At 42.3% G+C, this 22,449-nt stretch overlaps 1 protein-coding gene across 1 annotated transcript in view; it reads right to left on the bottom strand.

Annotated features, from left to right (window-relative positions):
• Positions 1-3,099: 3,099 nt before the first annotated feature.
• The window catches only part of LOC115459265 (secretory carrier-associated membrane protein 1), a gene marked incomplete at its 5' end in the record, with an annotated part of 43,524 nt that continues 24,174 nt past the window's right edge, over positions 3,100-22,449 (bottom strand). Inside the window, 2 exons of the mRNA XM_030189119.1 lie at positions 3,100-5,551; positions 6,565-6,682. Coding sequence (XP_030044979.1) covers positions 5,387-5,551; positions 6,565-6,682 — 283 coding nt within the window. The remainder of the gene's footprint in view (positions 5,552-6,564; positions 6,683-22,449) is intronic.

Raw genomic sequence — 22,449 nt, 5'->3', positions numbered from 1 at the left:
TTGTCATAAGCTTGGTTACAAAGGCAAAGAAAAGCAGGAAAAAATAACAGAATGATGAGGGCTGCCAAAAAGATCTCTAGGGGCCTGCCATTGGCCCGAGCCTTGCATTGCAATCCATCCTCTCCATACATTCCTCAATGACCCTTAGCTTGTTTCACATCCTCCTGCAGCAGGCCAGTCTCCTCCACCAGTACACTGAGTGATCATATCATCTGACCAAGGTGGAGCTGCACTTGCAGATGCCATTGGAGATGTTGCATTGTAAGTATGTGTTGGAGGAAATGGGGGCTGCTGTGAGGGACCACGTTCCTCCACTGAATCTTTAATGACCACCACCCTCTTGATCATGGTCCAATTTCTCCAGGGGTGGCACAGTTGGTAAGCCAAGGACAGGTGGAGTGGGATGGAGGAACAGAGGGTGAGGTGTAGAGTGCAGTGAAGTACTATGGATAGTATAGTGGTGGGAGCACTGAAGAGGCCTCTGCTTCCTCAGCCTCCTCTCAACTCTCCCGCCTCTATGTTTTCTGGTATAATTTCTATTTATTATGTTTAATGTGTTATATGTTACTTTTGATTTGAGTCTTACTGTTACAGTAGTATACTTCAATTGGCTATTGTTATTTTACTGTTTTGCATTATTGGACCATACCCGTAGCACTTTGGTGGAAGATATGGTCAAGGCAACCAACAAAGAGAGAGTCAAACAAGAACTGGACAAGTTCCTAGAAGAAAAGTCTATAAAAATTATTAGGCAGGTAGGTTGGTGAGGACCCTTGTTCACCCCTGGAAATAGTGGAGGAGTGGCCTAGTGGTTAGGGTGGTGGACTTGGGAACTGAGGAACGGAGTTCGATTCCCACTTCAGGCACAGGCAGCTCCTTGTGACTCTGGGCAAGTCACTTAACCCTCCATTGCCCAATGTAAGCCGCATTGAGCCTGCCATGAGTGGGAAAGCGCAGGGTACAAATGTAACAAAAAAAAATAATTATGAGAAACAGAAGTTTTTTGTGGGATCTGTCAGGGATTTGTGGCCTGGACTGGCGACTGTTGGAGAAAATATACTGGGCTCAATGGACCTCAGTTTGACTCACGGCTGTTGATTGGTTTACTGCCTTGCTAGGGCCAAACAGACCCCAGCCATTGCCAGAAGAATCCTTAGTCAGTGTCCCCAATAATGTCTGTATGCTGGCACCATACTTTTCTTGTATAGTAATGCTCACAAAACACTGAAGAAAACGGTTCCTAAGTAAGAGTGTGTGTAAACGTCTTGGCCACTGCATAATTCTCAATAAAACCATGTTAATCCTCCATCTGTTTGACAGGAAGTCATTTGGTCATTCTCTACTTCTTTCTTGTGTGATTTGGCTTACCGTAGGGGTTTCTTCATGTTTTTTTTCCAGAACTCTGCCAAAATATTGAGAAAAAAAGTTTTTTTTCCCTTCTATCTTGCATCCCCCCATGTAGGTACCCATACCTTCATCACATGCCTTGGGATAAACCCATCCACTGACCAGCTCTCAGTCCAACCAACCATAAAGTTTTTCCTCACTGGTGATCTATACCCACTGTGATCACTTGGCCTGCAAAATCAACATGCTTATGCACCTACTTTGTGGGCAGCACCACAGTCACAACAGTGTGGCCCACAGTAGTATACAATAAGCCAGCGCCAATGGGGTATTGTTCTCTACCTACCAAGTTCCATATTTTACATTTATTTTTAACTTTCATTTTTTTTTAAAGACTAGCCAGCTAATGCTACAGGAAGGAGTGGGAGAATTGTGAAACAGCAATGTGGTGGAATAACACAGAAAATGAAGGGAGCAATTCTAGCCCTCTTTTTTTAAATCAATCCTTGCTGCCCACCCTCAATTGGAGCAAGTAGACCCACCTTCTGGTGGACAATTGTTAGGGTTGCTGTGGGATTTGGCAGCTTCCCTCTCTCCTCAGACCCCAGAAGCAGCATTCCCTGTCATGTAGCAATCTGTGAGACTGTGTAGCCCAGCAGCACTTGAAAGCTGCACTGTGGTCACATAGCCATTGGTTTTGTACCTTGTCCCAAGACTCTGCAAGTGCTGGACAGGTCACTGAGCAGATATCCTGGTTTTTACATCAGTCATGCACATAACGGGCACTACCACAGTAACTGCAAGAGGTATTTAAACTCAAGTTCCAGGGCAAAGCAAAATTAGAAATTGAGGTTTAATGTTTTAATGCACAGCACAGTGAACATGAATACTATATCATGCTTGCAATTTCATTCCAGTTATTTCTGAAAATCATGATGTGAAGCCCCATTTTGCATATGGGATTTATATGGGAAATAGGATGTCTACATAAGGACATTCATATTTCGTTCAATATTTTACAAAAGGCTCTCAAATATGTGTACAGATGTACAGTAGTGCACGTGTATTTGCTAGCACATGTGGCTGGAGCATTCCTTCTAGAAACTTACATGGGCTGATAAAGAGCGGCATACTCAAGGCTTTACACACAGAGCTGATTCTGCAAATTGCATGTGTCTGTGCTGCATTTTAAAGGCCTGCAAGTGCAATGAACCAATTAGGGAACACAGAAAAGATTTTTAATGAATCCCTGTGATGTAATTAGGCACCATAGAAGTTAACAAAACTGCCCCCCTGAATCGCTGGTGGACGCCGTAGGTCCAACGAGGAGGTAGCTCGCATTTGTGTGTACCTTAGAGCAGTTGAAAAACCACTATAGAAATGTATTAGACTGTGTATACAGTCCTACTATAAAATGGGAGCTACATATACTCTTTCGGCCTGCTCAAATTACATCCTCTTGAAATATCTGTATCCAGGTCATCTACACGTGTAAGTAATGACCGACATCATCATTTACACATGTAGCTGCTTCTAATATGGCCTCTTAACTGTTAAATTAAAATCAATCACCCCCTAGTAATGATACTTGAAGGCTGAAGCATGTTAAAAAAAAAATCATGTATAAAATGCCACAGTGAGGCTTAAAGATTCTGTAAAAATTAGAAATTAACACTACTTTTAAAGTGATACACAAAGTTATAAAGCTAAAGCATTAATACAACTGTTAAATACAACACACACTTTTCAGGGCGGTGGGGGGGGGGGGGGACTTAGCAAACAAAGCATAGCAATAAAATTCCACTGCACAGGTTACAGGAGTGCTTTCACATTACTAAACACGCTGTGATTGAAATTATGGAAGATTAAATGTAGCATTTGGGACTTGCTGTGGGTCTCAGTAGCCAAGGACTCTGCTCCTCAGGCCAGCTGAGGAGGTTGCAGAAGCAATGTTCGCAGCCTCTAGGTGCAAGAGAAGATCTCATCTGTCGTTCAATGGTGAAACCTACTGGCCAAACTCAGATTATATTAACATGTTCCAGTGAGAACTATAGTCTGTGGCCCTAATCAAAGAATGTTGCTGGTATGGTAAGGCTATATGCGAGGATACTATAAAACAAAGGAAATCATGCCTGGGAAGTTACAAATGAAGGCTCATGGCACCATTTATTCAAAAGAAAGCAGGTTCCAAATGAAGCCCACAGGAGCAGTAGAAAACTGCTGGAAAAAAAAGGGGCTTGCAGTCTGATAGTTTCTTAACCAGGGCCTGTTCCTGCCTTACTCTCCACCACAAAACTAGTGAGGCTCCCATGCCATTTTTTGATGAGCTAATGGTGTGACTTGATAAAAGACTTGTAAAAAAAAATCCTTACTTAGATTCTGTCAGATGAGAGACACAATGACCAAACAGGCTTCAAAAGATACCCGAGATTCCCTTGCCAAGGGGCTGAGTATTGCTTCTGCAGTGTTATCTATCCCACTAGATCCAAAGAATTATTCAAGCTATGAATCAAAATGGGGATTACTTGCACAGGTTGGCACAGCCCTACCAGTGAAAGATCGCTCTTTTAATTTCAGTTTCATTTTTAGTGCTCAATTTTATTTCTATAGGTGCTTTTTTAAAAATTGCAGTTGAAATATTTCATAACAGCACCAATACCAAATTTCCACTATTAAGATCAAACAAACAAAAAAAAAAGTGAAAATCCAAGCACACTTTTGTATTTCCAAAGGATATTTTGCTAGTCACAACATAGGAGAAAAAAAAAAAAAAAAGACACACCTTACTGAATACGGGGCACATGAGAAGATTGATTTTTTAAAAGAACCAGTATAAATGTCACAAATGCTCTTAAATACTAGGAACAGCATTTTCAAAGTAGATATTTTTGCTCTAGGTGTCTTATTTTTTGTTTGGCGATCAATGACTAAAATCAAATTATTTTTGCCTTCTCAAATAAAATAGCTGTTTTACTCCAATTAAAAAAAATGTTTTAATAACCAAATTTCAACTTAGGTCTTATGAGTAGTAAGTTCATGAATTTTCTCTCAAAGACAAATACTGAGAATAAACTTTCAAGTGTCAAATATTGCATCACACATTCTATCAGTGAGAATGTTTATGTACCAAAGTAATTTCGGAATCATGAAACAAGACTTATGCTATTAACATAACAAAACAGAACTAAGGGGCCCTTTTACTAGAGCTAAGTGAACGCTAATGGAATTAGCATGCACTAAAATGCTGCACATCCTACCTTATACTTAAGAGCCACTGGCAACAAGTGCACGCTAAGCTTTAGTAAAAGGGTCTCTAAATTAGAAAACAAGCAGTGCAGAAAAATTCTGTACTAAAACAATGATTGCTTAAATAATTCATTCGATTTTATACTGACTTGTAGCTTTATACCAAAAAGACCTAATTAAAAAAGGAAAGGTATAACAAATAACGTGAATCTACATAATTGTCTGGTATCCTTATCTTATATTTGCATGGGGTCATTCACAAGCTGTGTAAGCAGCACAAACAGCAGCTATCATTATTAACTTTCATAAACCATCAACCTACTTAACCAACAAACAGGAAAGCAGCTTATAAGTAAGCAGGAAGTGATGACTTGTTCTTAAAAATATTCTAACATCCAAAACGAAGGTTTCCAGAACAACCTTGTATTACAAACTGACCTAATTATTCAACTCAACAAATCAGATGATATGAAGTTCAGTTTTGCTGATAAAATAACTCCACTGAAACGAAGTGATTCTCTGAAAATTATGGAGAATTTTATGTACCGCAGGTATTTAATATTTTTGTCCCGGAAAAAAGTGCATCAAAACCTTTCTAGGTAAAAGAAATAAAGAAAATGCAAAGGAACAAATAGTCTGCATTAGCCCATGCACAGGTAATTAAAAGGGCAAACATACATGCTGTGTGTATTCTGAAGAGAAGTCTGTAGAGTGTACTGCATAATTGGAGAAATAAAGTACAATTATAGGGATGTAACAATGATGGAAGAAGTGCCTGAAGTCGATCATTCCTTTATATTTGGTTGCCTTTGAAAGCATTTTGGGCTGCACTGGTTGCTGCTGTTGAAGCTGCATTTGCTGCTGCAGTCTGTACAGTTTTATTAGACATCACACCCGTTGCAAACTCTTGCTGGGCTTTCTCAAAACTAGCACCAGTAGTGCGGTACAACCCATGTACCTGCAAAAGAACAAATGAAAGAAAAAAAAAAAAGTGGGGGGGGGGGGGATTCGTTAAAGCCATCAATTCTACACCAAAAAACCACATATGAAACATTCTATAATCAAGATATACTACCAATTTTGCATTCTCTCATATAATCCTTTGCACATTAAAACTGTTGATTCCAAAATCAAAAACTGCACTTCAGCACCTCATCATTTTCTGTGTGTGCTGGTAAGACTGATTACAAGACATATGATGGCACAAGGTGATCTGACCCAAAAAAAAAAAAAATCAAACATGCCATGACCAGAAGACACTGAGTTGTCCCCAAATCATACTTATTGGGCTGCACCACATTTAAAACATTAGAATATTTAGTTTCTTGATTTAAAATACCACTTTACAAATATTATATCCAAATTTACAAATAAAAATACAAAGCAAAAGTGTGAGATAATTAGCACATTAATAAATTCCTCTATTCAAACTCCAGTGACATTAAAATAGTCTTCTGAAAATTTTAAGGAAGTATATAACATACAAATACAAATCATTTAATTGCCCAATTCATCACAGCCATAATCAAAATATCCTGGACTTCCACAATTGAATAAAAGCGCTGCAGTGTGAGCCACATGATTATCACTCAGTCTACAGCATGGAAAGACACTACTCTAAAACAAAGATCCTGCTATTTGAAGTCAGATGACTTGAGTTAATTTATTTCAACTATGCCTACATCAGTTTTACACCAGTGAATGAACACTATTAAAAAAAAGAAAGCATTTAATGCAGTGTTTAAAATGTGAAATGGCATGCTTGGTCTTTTTTTTTTTTTTAATTTACCAGTGAACAGTTGCATCACTTGTATCACAAAGAAAACACCAGTGGAGCAATGAAATGAGTCCAGTCTTTATATAAGAGTAAAATGAAGACACTGTTAATTTTTTAAGATTCCATAAACTTGTAACAAAAGGCAGTTTTTCTGAATCTAACAATATTTCTCTTCAACAAAGATAACAGCTTACCTTTTTAAACATTACTAGTGAAATGACAGCAGATGCAGTGAAAAGGGCTGCTATGACTATCAACATAATTCCAACAGGGATACTTTTGTTAAGAGCAGTAAGAGAAGAAATCCATCCACTAAAAATAAATACAAAGAAATATTGAGGATAACTTTGAAACAGGATCCAAAACATATGCAAACATATGCAGATTGACTCACAGAAGCCATATGAAAACAAACACTCAGCAAGCAACTGGCTCCATTACTTACATTTCAGTGTACAAGAGTTTATTTTTAAAGAGAGTGTTTTACTATATTACTTACATATTAAAACACATTAAAACATATATGTCAACTCTAGCTTGAGGGATAGAGAGGGGTGTTGAACTGAAGTCACACTGAATAGTCCCTTTTATTTATCATGATTCCACTATTAACTGAATGTACAGTCAAAACTTTATTTCCACAAGACTGTATTTAAGATTTCAGTGTCCACAAGGAAGACCAGAAAGCAAATCTCACAGACTGGAGTGAACATGTCACAAATGCCTAAGATTAGATAGTCAAAAGAGGAGCAAAGAAAGGCCACATTGCCAATCTTCTGAAGTAACACATACACATATCATAAAGTACTCAGTGGTAGGCTCCTCTCTGGTCTGGTATTTGGTGCCTTCAAAATCTGGTACATATTACATATTAAAACACATTAAAACATATATGTCAACTCTAGCTTGAGGGATAGAGAGGGGTGTTGAACTGAAGTCACACTGAATAGTCCCTTTTATTTATCATGATTCCACTATTAACTGAATGTACAGTCAAAACTTTATTTCCACAAGACTGTATTTAAGATTTCAGTGTCCACAAGGAAGACCAGAAAGCAAATCTCACAGACTGGAGTGAACATGTCACAAATGCCTAAGATTAGATAGTCAAAAGAGGAGCAAAGAAAGGCCACATTGCCAATCTTCTGAAGTAACACATACACATATCATAAAGTACTCAGTGGTAGGCTCCTCTCTGGTCTGGTATTTGGTGCCTTCAAAATCTGGTACTCTAGACAACTGTGTCTATGTCTAAATCTGAATTCAGTCCATAACTCAAATTAAAAAGTCTTGGTTTAGAAAACTGCTGAGATTTCAGCTGAGTGTGAGCAACCACTTTATACTTTGAATTATGGACATTTTTTTTTTCTCCTGAGGCAGAGTACGTCCTGAAACTTGATTGTGTTGGAGCTGAACTGACATGTATCAGCCTTTCAGCTCTGCTGAGTAGTTTCTTCAGACTCCGCAGACTTCGTAATACTTCAGTGTACATTGGCTAAACTCAAATTAAGTTATAAGTATTAATATTTTATTAACATTTTGATGAACATATTCTAAGCTGATTGAACTGATGAATGATTTTTGAGAATAGCCAAGAGCAGATCTAGATACAGGCAAACTTCTCTGCTGATGGTCCTTATTTAAAATATTATTTATGCCAGACTATGTTATTCTATGGGTGCTTTTTGATTGGCCTTTATTAATAGGCATAAGATAACCAACCACCTATTCACTTTCACAGCCTAGGCCAGTGGTTCCCCAAACCTGATCCAGAGGCACTCCAGCCACTCAAGTTTTCAGGGTATCCATAACTAATATTCATGAGATAGATTTGCATGAGGTGGAGGCAGTGCATACAAATCTCTTCATGAATATTCATTGTGGATATCCTGAAAACCCGACTGGCTGGGATGCCTCCTGGACCAGGTTTAGGAACCACTGACCTAGGCATTCTGTGGCTAAAGCAGAAAGCCTAACTGCGCAGTTACCATGAGTTATACCTGCAAGTTACTGGCCGAGCAAGAGAGAGGGGGATTGAGTACAAATGTGCAGAAGACATGGCCACACACTGTATTTAAATGTATGGTAAAAGGCATTGAAGTATTTCACTATATGAAGAGATGGGAACAGTGGCTTTTGACATGAGCACGTGAGAAATTTTTTGTCAGGTCTGGGACAGTGTAGATGATTTAGCTGCCAGTTTGGTTTTCTTCTGCAAAGAACTGCCTGCAAAGTTATAAGACTAGTGGGAGGTACCAGATCACATGCACATGTCCGAACAAAAATTAAAATGTCAGCACCTGTTCTTCTAAGCATTAGCCTTGCAAACGTTTTATGTGCAAAATATTTTTGCACAGCTGGTTTTTCCACACAGAAAAATAGGTGCTGGTGTGTGCAGACACTCATTCTTGTTTGGGCATGCGCACAGGAAGATGCATTTAATCACGAATCCTTTGTATGCATATGTCCGATAGGCTACCACAGATTACAATCCAAGTTCTGCATGTATTAAATTAGCATACAATTAGAGATCCTCTTACTAAGATGAGCTAATAGATTTAGTACATGCTAATGTTCAGTGTGCGGTGGCGGCGGCAGCTAAGAAAGCAAATAGAATGTTAGGTATTATTAGGAAAGGAATGGAAAACAAAATTGAAGATGTTTCTCTCCACGGTGTGACCGCACCTCTAATATTGTGTTCAATTCTGGCCACCGCATCTCAAAAAAGATATAGTGGAATTAGAAAAGGTACACAGAACAGCGACGAAAATGATAAAGGGAATGGGACGACTTCATAGGCGGTCGGTGGCCCAACTGTTTGGGGAGGCTAAAGGGGGCGGGGTTAGGGGTGGAGCTTAAATCCATAATTGTCTGATAACACACAGAAAAAATAAATAAATAAAAATAAAAGTCACAATTAATACCTTTTATTAAATTTAGATATTAGATATGTATCATATGTCAAAGAATAAAGTGGTTGCTCAAAGCATATTCTAACCACAATCGCTCAACTGTAAAACACTATGCACAAATTTGTGCAAAAACATACTCAGAACCTTACTGTACCATAACCCTTATACACCAATATACCACCCATATGGAAAATGCAGACCGTCAACAATATGAAACAAGGGATCATAATATCACAATTCTCATGTAGAGCCACAAAACACCCTTTTAGGGTGGATAGTGTTCACAATGAGCTCCTTTTATTAACGACTATATGTAGATCCTTCAAGAGGTAGTGTGTCGTGATTTAGGCTCTAAAACCCTTTCTGATGTTTTGGTGCCACCTCAGTAAGGCCAATACACCATCTCTCCACTGCAAAACACAATACACAAACTTGTGCAAAAACACACTCATAACCTTAGCAAACCATAACAGCACTAATTCCAAGGACAGGACGAGCTACAACCTTATGTGTGGAAAGGCAGCACTGTAATTACACCGGGCTCTAAAACCTAGTGAAACAAAAAAAAAAAACCCAAAAAGGGCTGTAAATACTACACACTAGTAGAATACTGCACCTTGATTACACATGAAAAACACACGACAACAGATATGAAGGCAAAACTGGAAAGTTACCTCAAGAAATCAAACTCAGCATGCAGCAATACTAGTTAAAGCCCTCTTCAGTAGGACACATTCTGCATCCTTGGCTTTTGTCTGATATGTGGTGTGCCAACCTCAATTTCTTCTCTTAGCAATCAAACTGGTCTCCATCCTGGACTTCCTGCAGTCTTGCCTAGAACAGGAATTAAGTCTCTCAAGTTCTTTGAGCTTTGGGGGAAATAGAGGGCATGCCACATGAAAGTTCAAGCCATAGCTCTGATGTCTCACCTTGGTGTGATTTCTGGTAGTCTTGAAGCACATTTGGTACTCTGTCCTAGTGGGACCACCATTCAAGCCTTAGAAGCAAGCTCTGAAGGGTCAAAGTTGGTGTCCTTGGTTGTCATTTTTTCAGCATGGTGGGTTTGAGTTGCAGGTCTTCTGTAGGAAGCTGTACTTGTGCTTTGCAGATGACACGATCTCTCGTCATACAATCCTGTCATTGTCAAAAAGTGGTTCTCTCATTTTATGTGAATCTGGTGGGGTGTTTCCCAGCCTTTGATAGGGGATCACTATTCTCTTCCCAGAAGCTCCATAGATTGAATGTTTAAAGGGTGCTCTTCTGGAAATCTGATACTGTCTTTGAGTCCATGCAAAGGGAATTTGACTTCTGGCAGTGCTTTGGGGACTTATGCCCACCCATTCTTTGTGGGCACACTTGCTTCAGAAGATATCTGTAGGGCAGCAGCCTGGTGAAATCTTCATTCCTTTTGTAAAACATTGCGAGGTTGATCTGGCCATGGAGAAAGTATCCTTTAGTAGAGCTCTCATTCAGGAAGCCTTGTCTTCCCCTGGCCCATGACATACTGCTTTTGTACCTCCCATTCATCTGGCTTAGTCTAGCAGGAGAACAAGATGAAATGTATTCATACCTGTTACGTAAGTACATAAGTATTGCCATAGTGGGACAGACCCGATGGTCCATCAAGCCCAGCATCCTGTTTCCAACAGTGGCCAATCCAGGCTACAAGTACCTGGCAAGATCCCAAAAGGTACAGTATATTTTATTCTGCTTGTCCTAGAAATAAGTGGATTATCCCCAAGTCCATTTTAAGAATGGTCTATGGACTTTTCCTTTAGGAACCATCCAATTTTTTAATTTAAACCTCGCTAAGCTACCTGCTTTTACTACGTTTAATTATACGTTGAGTGAAGAAACATTTTCTCTGATTAGTTTTAAATTTACTACTTTGTAGCTTCATTGTGTGCCCCCTAGTCCTGATATTTTTGGAAAGAGTAAACCATCAATTCACATGTACCCGTTCCACTCCACTCATTTTATAGACCTCTATCATATCTCCCCCTCAGCCGTCTTTTCTCCAACCTAAAGAGCCCTAGCTGCTTATTTTCGCCACCCTTCTCTGTACCTTTTCTCTCTAATATAAGCCCATCTACATATAATCAGATAACATTCTCCCTCACCCCATTTTTTTTTCCAGAGGAACATATGTTAATTTGAGTTATAAACCGGTGGTTTATATTCCAGTACCTTCCTTTCCCTCCCTCTCCCCAGGGGCATCTGACATTCCTGCTGCAGCCAGCTGTGCCCCAGCCCCCTCAACTGGAAATGCTCAGTCTCTCCTTGTAATATCAGCCTTCCCGTGCCTGTCCTACAGCCATGGTGAACAGGGGCAGGAGCAATCCTCCTGTGCACTTGCAGTCTCTGTAGTTAAAATGGCTTTCATGAGCTTCAGTGGCAGTCTTGCTATTGGAACTTAACGGCTGCACAGGTATAAGCAAACTTACCAGTGGACCACCGTGACTGTAAGGTAGGCCCTGAGAGGGGGCCCAGGAGCTTAGCCGAGATTGGGTGGCAGAGCCGGGGGGGGCGGGGATAATGCTGGGCAGACTTATACGGTCTGTGCCAGAGCTGGTGGTGGGAGGCAGGACTGGTGGTTGGGAGGCGGGGGTAGTGCTGGGCAGACTTACACAGTCTGTGCCAGAGCCGGTGGTGGGAGACGGGGCTGGTACAAATCAAAGTAGGGTATACTCAAAAAGTAGCACATATGAGTTTCTTGTTGGGCAGACTGGATGGACCGTGCAGGTCTTTTTCTGCCGTCATCTACTATGTTACTAGAAAAATTGAAACTTACATGCAAAATATCACAGATGCACATTTCCAAAAGCTGACATATTCCAGTTAATAAATTCTGAATAAAATACTTTTTTTTTTACCTTTGTTGTCTGATCATTTAGTTTTTCTATTCACTTTGGTCCCAGTGTCTTCTTTCCATTTGATATTTTTTCTCTCAACATGTCCACCATCCTCCTGTATCCTTATGCGTCCTTGTGTGTCTTTATGCGTCCTGTCTACCATCTGTAGCCCTGTCCCTATCCTTTCTCCAGTTTCAGCATCTGCCCTCAAAGTGTTCCAATCCAGCCCTTAAATTCAGCAATTTTCCTTCCATCCATATCCAGCATTTCTCCTCTCTCCCTTCCACTCCATCCGCGTGCATCTCCTTCCTTTGTCTTTCCTTCCCTCCATCCTTGTCCTACATTTCTCCTCTCTTCCCTGCCCTCCACTCCATCCATGTCCAGATTTCTCCTCTCTTCTCTCCCCTCCATCCATGTCCAGCACCTTCCCTCTTTCTCTTTCCCTTCCATCCAGTGTCATCCCTCTTTCTCTCTCCATCCTTCTACCCATTACCCTCTCCCAATCCTTCCGTCTATTGTCTCCCTCCATCCATTGTCTCCCTCTATCTCCCCTTCCTTCTAAACAGTTCTTTCTCTTGACCCTTTTCCATTCAGCATGTCCTCTCTATCCCCATCCTTCCAGTGTCTTTCCTCTTTCCCTCCCTACCCTTACGTCCAGTGTCTTCCCTGTTTCTGCCCCCTCCTTCCAGCATTTTCCCTCTTTCTCCCTCCTTTCATTCAGCATTTCTCCGTCTGACAGCTAGGGTCTCCCCCAGTTTCTCCCCAGCAGCTTCTCTCTCCTGCCCATGTCCCCTCTTTCTCCCCCCATCTTTCCACTAATCTCTCTCTGTGTACCCCTCTTCCATCCAGCATCTTCTCTCTGGCTCTCCCCTGCTCTTTTCCATGGCCCCTCTTTCTCTCCCCATCTCTCTCTGGCTTTCCCCTGCTCTTTTCCATGTCCCTGGCTTTCCCCTGCTCTCTTCCATGTCCCCTCTTTCTCTCCCCATCTCTCTCTGGCTCTCCCCTGCTCTCTTCCATGTCCCCTCTTTCTCTCCCCATCTCTCTCTGGCTCTCCCCTGCACTTTTCCACTTTCTCTCTCTCTCCTCCAGCGTCCTCATGCATCCCACCTTTCTCTTCCCTCCCCTTCTTGCTTCCATCACTCTTACTCCTTTCTCCACCCCCTTTTCCCATTGCCATGCCCTGCCATTGCTTTCCTTCCTCCCTCTTCTCCTTAGATGTGGCATCTCACATCCTCCTCTCTCCACCCCCCTTTCCCTTTGGTCGGTCTGTCTGGCATCGCTTCCCCCCCCCCCCCCCCGGACTAGTGCGGTACCGTATTGCTCTCCCCCTCCGCTCCTGTCACGTCGTCTTTCAACGAGGCTTCCTGTTCCTGTAGCAGCAGCAGCAATGATGTAAGCGCCGTTGCTTTCAGCCTGCCCCGGAAGCACTCTCTGAACAGCTTCCCGCGTAGGAGGAACGCTGTCCAGAGAAGGCTTCCGGGGCAGGCTGAAAGCAACGGCGCTTACATCATTGCTGATGCTGCTGCTGCTACGGGAACAGGAAGCCTCGTTGAAAGACGACGTGACAGGAGCGGAGGGGGAGAGCGGCACCGTACTAGTCGTGGGGGACGGGGGTAAAGATCGGGACCGTCGCGCACCAGTCGGGGAGGGAGGGAGCCGGGAGGGAGATGTTCACGAGCTGCACCCGCCCCGCCCTTGCTGCACTTCTGGCTGGGAAGCCTCTTATACCGGGCGCCTATGGACGACTTCCTTATAAGGAAAGGCTAAAGCGGCTAGGGCTCTTCAACTTGGAGAAAAGACGGCTGAGGGAAGATATGATAGAGGTCTATAAAATAATGAGTGGAACGGGTAATAATAATAAAATTTTATTTATAACCTGCTATATCTTTTTAAAAGTCTAAGCAGGGAACAAATCACATACAAAATATAAAAACACCAAAGCAATAAAAATTATTTCTTTATACAAACTATACAAAAAAACTCTACAATTCAAACATACAGCAGATTAAAATGTACATGATGTCAATCAATTGTTTACTCTTTCCAAAAATACTAGGACTAGGGGGAATGCAATGAAGCTACAAAGTAGTAAATTTAAAACAAATTGGAGAAACTTTTTCTTCACACAATGTGTAATTAAACTCTGGAGGGGATCACATGATGCAGCTGAGCTAGGAGGTTGTGTTCCCTTCGAGCTCCTCAGTTCCCTCTTCTTTCGAGTGACTTTGTGGTATGAACTTTGCGTTTTTTTCCCTCTTTGTGCCAGAAGATTGAGTGCCCCAACACTTATGGACAAATATCTTCTCAGATCTGGGGCTGAAATGTCTTCTAAAAGTGCCAAAAAAGATAATGCTAAGGCGCGCTCGGGGATTGTAGGTGAAAACAAGATGGCGGACGAGCTGGGAGAAGGCCCCGCGATTGCTGAAGTACTCACTGAGAAACTTACTGCGGCAGTGGTGGCGGCGGCGGCGTTGGGTACGAGGCTGGATGGGATTAAGTCCAGTGTGCAGGAGCTATTGCAGGCAGTAACAAGATTTCAATGTCCGAGTGACCGAGCTGGAGTCGAGAGTAAGTGTCACGGAGGATGGCGTTAATGGAGTTTTGGAGGAACTTGCGAGACTAAAGCAGGAAGTGGCTGGTTATGCTAGCAAGCTGGATGATCTGGAAAACAGGTCCCGACGGAATAACATACGAGTGGTGGGTCTACTGGAGACGGTGAAGGACAAAGACATTAAACAGCTACTAGAGAAATGGTTCACGGAGTCGCTGCTGCTGATCCATCTTTAGGCCCTATTCAGATAGAGCGTGCACACTGAATAAATATCAGTGGAAGGCGCGACTAGGCCATGGGTTGTGGTGGCACGCATCTTGAGTTTTGCACACAAAGAACAGATTCTACAGAATTACAGAGCAGCGCAAGACCTGCAGTTTCAGAATACTAAAGTGATGTTGTTCCAAGATTATTCTACTACTGTGGCGCAGCTGCGTAAAGGGTTTTCAAAGATTTGCAAAATTCTGATAGAGAAACAAGTACGATTCACTCTGCAGTTTCCAGCTCGGCTTCGAGTCGTGAAAAGGGCAAAGTGCACATCTTTGAATCCAAGGAGGCGGCAAAGCTGCAGGTGCAACAGTGGTTCCCGAGCTGATTTGGACACGATATACATTTCGGGTCTATTTTTTTTTTTTTTGGACAATGGTGGGAAACTAAGATTCCCTTTCCCCTCTTGCTGCAATGTATTTTGTTTAGAGTTTGCTAATTAAGATGATGATGTGTGACTGTGGGGTGAGGGGAAGTTTGGAGCGAAGAGAAGTACAGGGGGAAGGTATTGTGGGGGGGGGGGACTGGGTGTATCAAAACGTTGATCTCTCAGTGTATGGGATACTTGGCTTGGGGAAGGGGTAGGGGGGAAGAGGTAGAACAGGGCGGGAGAGAGGAGGGGGTATATGGAATAGGGATTGGGTAGAACAGTTTTGTGTGAAAAGTTTGAGCACAACTAGTGAGAAAATGTGTTGGATGCTTGCTGGAGGGGAGACTGGGCAATCTGGCGGGGAAGTTCTGTAAAGGAATACCTTATCTTTGTCTTTAATGCTAAGCAAAAGTCTGGGATGGGACCTAAGGGTTTGAAAATATTCTCGTGGAACGTGTCAGGAGTGAATGCGCCAATAAAAAGATCTAAGATCCTGCAATATCTAGGTCGAAATGGGGTGGATATTGTGGGCTTGCAGGAAACAAAACTTGATCTTAAACATCAAAAACTGAGGAAATCTTGGGTAGCTCAGTGCTATTATGCATCAGCTACTAAAAATAAAGCGGGGGTAATGCTCTTGAGTCATAAATCGGTACCCTTCATTGAGCACAGGGTTACTAAAGATACAGAAGGGAGCTACATTATAGTAGAGGGGAAGATAAACAACAGAAGTATTACTTTAGCATCCGTTTATGCACCTAATGTGGGGGAAAAGGTCTTTTTTTAGAAACATTGTAGCTAAATTGGCTATTATTGATGGCCCTAAGATTATTATGGGAGATTTTAATGCTACCTTAGACTCCCAATTAGATACCAATGCTGGGTTGCAGAGGTCTAAGCCCAGATCTTCAGATGGTTTGGGGGTGTTCATAAATCGTTTAGACTTGGTGGATCCTTGGAGAACTCTACACCCCCAGGAGAGGGACTTTACACATGTCTCTAAAGCCCACGCAACACAGTCACGAATAGACTATATCTTTATCACTAAAGATCTGTTTCATGCAATAGCAAGGGCTGAAGTTGATCCCTTAGTGATCTCAGATGTTACGTCTGTGCTCACCTCGCCCTCTGGTGGCCAGAACCGGTGGCTGCTATGGACTATCACCCGTTCCAGACTTTACTCCAATCCAGTCCGGGGTTCCAGTCCTGTTCTGCCTAGTCTCCGATGTGGGGTGGTTTTGCCTGCCACTGCCGCTCCTCGGCAGTGGCCCAAGGGCTCACAAAACCTAGTTCCTGCTTTGGAAAACGTGACAGTATGCAAAGGCCATGAGCTCAGTAAAATCACCTTTCCAGCCTAGGACTTTTTCCCCTTATTGATCTGGGTCTTTGCCCGGGTGCATCTCCTAGTTCAGCGGTCCGTTTTGACCCAGTTGGGGATCTTAGCTGTTTAATGACGCTTCAGACCTATCGTGAGAAACTCAATTCTGATCCGGCCTTGAGGTATACCCCTGAAGTGGTTGCTGAGAGAGAGCGGGTCAGGGGGCTTGGGCTCTGGATAAATCCAGTGTCTGCTATTGACCCGTCCATCACGCTCTTGGCGTACCGCGGCAGACTTTACTGTGATCCTACCCTGTGGAGTACTCCTGAAGCCGAAGCTGAAAGATGGCGTCTGGCCCGCCTGCCACCTTGGAAGCCCCGGCCAAGTTCCAGCTCCAGCCAAGCTGCTGAGTCCACGCTGAGCACCAGTTCCAGCCAAGCTGCTGAGTCCACGCTGAGCACCAGTTCCAGCCAAGCTGCTGAGTCCACGCTGAGTTCCAGCTAGGCTGCTGAGTACACGCTGAGCACCAGTTCCAGCCAAGTTGCTGAGTACACGCTGAGTTCCAGTTCCAGCCAAGCTGCTGAGCCCACGCTGAGTTCCAGTTCCAGCCAAGATGTTGAGTCCAAGCTGAGTTCCAGTTCCGGCCAAGATGTTGAGTCCAGTCCTGATGCCAGTCCGGGTTCCAGTCTTCAGCCGTGTTCAAGCTCCAGCCAAGCTACCCCTGGTCATGTTTTGAGGCTCCTCCGTAGATTTCACCATTGTTACCCGTGGAGACCTGAATTCCCCGTGGAGGTCGGGGGGGGGGCCTTGAGAGGGAGATACTGTTACGTCTGTGCTCACCTCGCCCTCTGGTGGCCAGAACTGGTGGCTGCTATGGATTATCACCCGTTCCAGACTTTACCCCAATCCAGTCCGGATCTTCCAGGCTGCCGGATTTGTCTGTCTTGTTTGACCCTGCACAGCTTCCCTTAAACCTTTATATTGACTGAAAATTTAAAGAAATCCTAAATCGACAAGTGGAAGGCATATATAGATTGTAATGAACAGCATACCCAATCACTAATCCTGTACTGGGAAGTCACAAAGGTGGTATTACACAGGGGGATAATAGCAAATTCCAGTCACAGAAAGAAGACTAGGGATAGTGAAATTCTAAAACTGAAAAAGCAATGTAGGAAGCAAAGGAAGCTTTACAGCAGATATCCAACCTCACAAAATCAGGAACAACTTATCTACACAGCGAGCCTTAAATTCTCTATTCATCAGAGAACACTTAAGTCTATAAATACCTGCTGCATAAATATTTTAATAAAGAGTGGCAAGCTCTTGGCTAAGCTCTCTAAGCAACGGGCAGGGATTCAAAAGATAACAGGTCTGAAGGACAGGAGGGGTAGAATGGTTCACCGTAGCAAGGATATAGCTGCAATACTGAAAACTTATTTTCCACAGAGCTCTATACTCAGGTTGGATGGTGCAACATATCTTAGCATTCAGCATTTCCCTTTATGCCTGAGATATCCTTGGAAGGTCAAGATAATTCTAGAGGAGATTTCTTGGATGATCCAGCAATGCCCTTTATATAAAGCCACGGGCCCAGATGGGCTTAGATGAGAATTTTTCAAGGTTTTGAAAGATTCTCTAATGCCCCCTTGTGGCTTCAGTGCAATCCTCGTTCAGTGACTACAACTAAAACAGCTGCTGGTCATGATGGTTAGAGGTTGGTTTCCCCTGCATTGGGACCCATGTTGGCCTCAAATGCTACAGCCGTTAAATTACCGGCATTGCAAAGTAGGATCTCGTTGCTTAATTATGAAGCCAAACTATTTGCAAATGTTTTGGCAAACCATCTATCTTGTATACTTCCTGATATGATTGAGGATGCTCAAGTGGATTTTGTACAAGGCTGCAACATTACCAAGAACGTGAGGAAGATTCTTGCAACTCTAGAGTTGGCAGCTGGTCAAGACGTTTCCTCAGTGCTGATCAGTTTTGATGCTGAAAAGGCTTTTGACAGGGTGGGGTGGGACTTATTTGGGGTGTTGGATGCTTATAGAATATGTGGGGGGTTTTCAGGAAGCGATTTGGGCTTTGTATTTTCTTCCTCAAGCTCAAGTGTGGGTGAATGGACTGCTTTCTCCCTCCTTTTCAATATATCATGGTACCAGACAGGATTGTCCACTCTCATCACTTTTGTTTGCTCTTACCCTGGATTTCCTCCTTTGTGACATTCAGAGGCTTTCAATTTGGCACAGATACATTTAAAATAGCAGCATCTGCTGATGATTTGTTGGTTCACGTGATTAAGAAGGACCACATAAAATGTAGTTTTAACTATGTCTGCTTAGTTATTTGGATACTGCCACTGAATTTTGGCGCACCTAGGTGACTTCAAGGAGCTGCCCATACCTGGATAAGGGCCCCAACAAGACTTCCCTATCCCCTGCCCGTTCCCCCAACCCCTTCCAACAGCCATAACAGTCTGATCACTAAAAACCAACCTGTTCAAAAAGGCATACCACAATGATCTATCCTAAATTCCAGATAACGAAACTTATACCAGAACTGGACAAAACTGAACCCTCGATACTTGATTGCTTAATTTACTCTGTCACCATTGAACTTTAACGCAATATCACTTTATTTCTCAGTCCGGAAATGAACTCTCTATATCTGACTGCTTAAAGTACTCTGTCACTTATGAACTTTAATGCAATACCACTCTGTAATTCTCATTCCGATAATGGCGATCGTCACTAAGGCATAATGTAAGCCACATTGAGACTGCAAATAGGTGGGAAAATGTGGGATACAAATGCAACAAATAAATAATCCTCAAGTATCCATGGGGCTTTGTTAGAATGTATGACTGAATTTGGGGATTCCTCACACTAATTTAAATCTTGACAAATCAGAGGCATTAGAAAGGGAAGGGGACCAAGGAGTGGCTTGGTGGGGACACTATCCATGGCAGTGGGCCCGTGAATCCTCTAGTTACTTGGGGGTGTTGCTAGCTATGGAGACTTTGAGATTATATTGATTGAATATTGACAGCTTGTTAAAAGACATCAAGAGGCATATTTTCAAAGCACTTAGCCTTCCAAAGTTCCATAGAAACCTATGGAACTTTGGAAGGCTAAGTGCTTTGAAAATATGCCTCCAAGCATCATTTCGAGAAACGGAGTCATTTACCAATATCTTTAATAGGCAGGATAAATCTCTTTAAAATGATTATTTTTCCTTACTGGCTTTATGTTTTAAAAGTTTTATCATTGCGCCTTGTGCAAAAAGATCTACAGCTGTTAAACAGATCGTGTAGGACATTTTTCTGGTGAGGAAGGAAGTCGAAAAGTCGTCTAGAATATCTTTATAATTCCTGTCCACAGGGCGGTTTAGGTCTCCCTTGCCTTAGGCGCTATAATCAGGCTTGTCTTCTGCGGCACCTTAGGGGTTGATTGTTTGGTACTGAGCAGTTTTACTCCTACGCGATGGGAAAGGGAATTGTTTACCTTAGCATTTCGATTTTCTTTTGCATCCCCAGACAAAAACCTTTCCTAGCTCTTGTCGTAGGAATGTATTACTGCAGCCACTGAGAGGCATTTGCGGGCTCTTTTGAACTGTTGGAATCAGAATCCGAATGTTAGTAATTTATTGCCATGTAGGGGTAATGCTGATTTTCCACCAGGGCTGGAGTCCGGATTTTTTAAGAGATGGTCAGACATGGGCTTTGTTTTGATCAAGCATCTTCTCAATGAGGAAGGTGTTTTCTATTCTTTTCAGGATTTACAGCAGAGGCTTTCCTTAACTCACATTTATTATTTTGCTTAGCGGCAGCTGCACCACTATTATTCTAGCTTAGATTATGAGGCTGTGCATATGAGGCTAGGTCAGAAACTTCGAGATTTTTTACAAGGAGATGCTTTTGGTTAGGTTTCAGTATCAAGTTTACATAGAGCTTTGGTTTCTCTTCTCCCTCCCTGGGAGTATGCTCCTCTAAAGGAGGCTTGGTGTAGAGACCTTGGGTATGAACTGAAAGGGGTAGACTTTTTAAAATTGATTTAAACTATTCCAAAGCAGGTTGGAAATGCTGAGCTTCACGAGAGTCAATACCAAGTACTCCAGAGGGTATATATATCACGATATCAAGCTGCTAGAGCAGGTTGGGTGCCTGTTGGTCAATGTCCCAAATGTCAGCGGGGAGACAATACCTTTTTTCATGCTTTTTGGCGATGTAGTGGCATTCAAACGTTTTGGGGGTCGATTCATCAATACTTTGGGATTCTTTTTGGTCACTGTGTAGTTTTTTTCTTGGAAAGGAGTTTTACTAAATAAATGAGAGGCATATGGGATTTCGAACAAGAATTTGCACTTACTACTTAGTAAAGCGTATGCATTGGGGAAGAAATGTATACTTAAGCATTGGATGCAAGAGGAACCTCCCTTTTTTGGTACTGGAGAAACAGATTGCATGCATTCATGTTATGGGAGGCAAGGGCTACTAGGAATTCCCCAAAGGGAAAAAGGGATTTCATGTCTATCTGGAACTGCTATTTGCAAACTATCTTCCATAAAGCAAGAAGCGCTGTAATGAATAGGTTTCAGAGTGTTTCCTAAGTTGGTGCTGTTCTATAAGGGGTTGTTTTGGGGTTCTCTGCTTAGATAATGGAGAGTGAAATGGGAATAATGGATGTTATCCTTTCAATGATGACCTGGGTTCATAACAGTCCAGGCACCGGGTCATCTCAGTTGTCTGTTTAAGCTATGGGTAAAGGTAAGGTTGGGGGGAGGGGGCAATCCTGCATACAACTGTTAAACTTGAACGGAAAATAGGGTTGCAGGGTAGGAAGGTAGCGGGATGTTTCTCATAAAAATAAAAGGGATCACATGATACCCAGTTTTTTGGCTGTAAGATGTTTTTGCTTGTTATTGTTATGCTTGCTCATTGTCATGTAACCGCTCGAGGGCTGTGTCGTTGTTCGATGTTGGGTGTTTTGATCCTGAATAAAAACCGTTGAACCTTAAAATGTTCTCCATGTCTCATTCATAACTCACATACATCATTTTGGTGATATTATAAAGAAATAAGAGGTTTTAGCAGTCTATTGAATATGTGCAGAGAAGGAGAGAAAGCAGTCAAAGATGACCCCAAGATGAGACGGGGAGGATGAAAGTGTTATCAACAGAGACAGAGAATGGGGGATGAGGAGAGGTTGGGTTAGGGGGTAAGATAAGAAGCTCAGTCTTGGTCATGTTTAGTTTTAGACGGCTGTGAGACATCCAGGCAGCAATGTCAGAAAGGCAGGCTGATACTTTGGACTGGATTCCTGCTGAAATTTCTGGTGTGGAGAAGTAGATCTGGGATTAGCCCGATTGAGAATGACTCAAAATATTATACATGTCAAAATAATAGTTAAGTTGTTGTGTAACAACTGCTTCCAGGATCTTAGCGAAGAAAGGGATAGATGGCACTAATCTAATGTTGGAAACCAATGACACTGAGCCAGCCTGATTCTTTGGAATAGGGGTTAGAATGATATTTCCCAAATAATCTGGATAATACCCTTTCATTAAACATCCATTAAGTCAGCCAAATCTGGAAGACAGCAGAGGCAGATTTAAAAAGATGTGTTGGACAGATGTCATTAGAAGCAGAATATTTCCCAATTAATTTTTTGGTATCAACCAAATTAATTGGACTAAAGGCAGTCCAGGATCCTATCACCAGAGATCCCAATTTTACTACAATCCAGAATTCCATAGTCAGTTATTATATCTACCTGAGTGACTGGCAAACTTGATCATATCCTTTCAA

This window comes from Microcaecilia unicolor, unplaced genomic scaffold (genome assembly GCF_901765095.1).
Source record: "Microcaecilia unicolor unplaced genomic scaffold, aMicUni1.1, whole genome shotgun sequence".
NCBI lineage: Eukaryota > Metazoa > Chordata > Amphibia > Gymnophiona > Siphonopidae > Microcaecilia > Microcaecilia unicolor.
The sequence above is the reverse complement of the archived record's forward strand: the minus strand, read 5'-3'. Positions and strand labels throughout refer to the sequence as shown.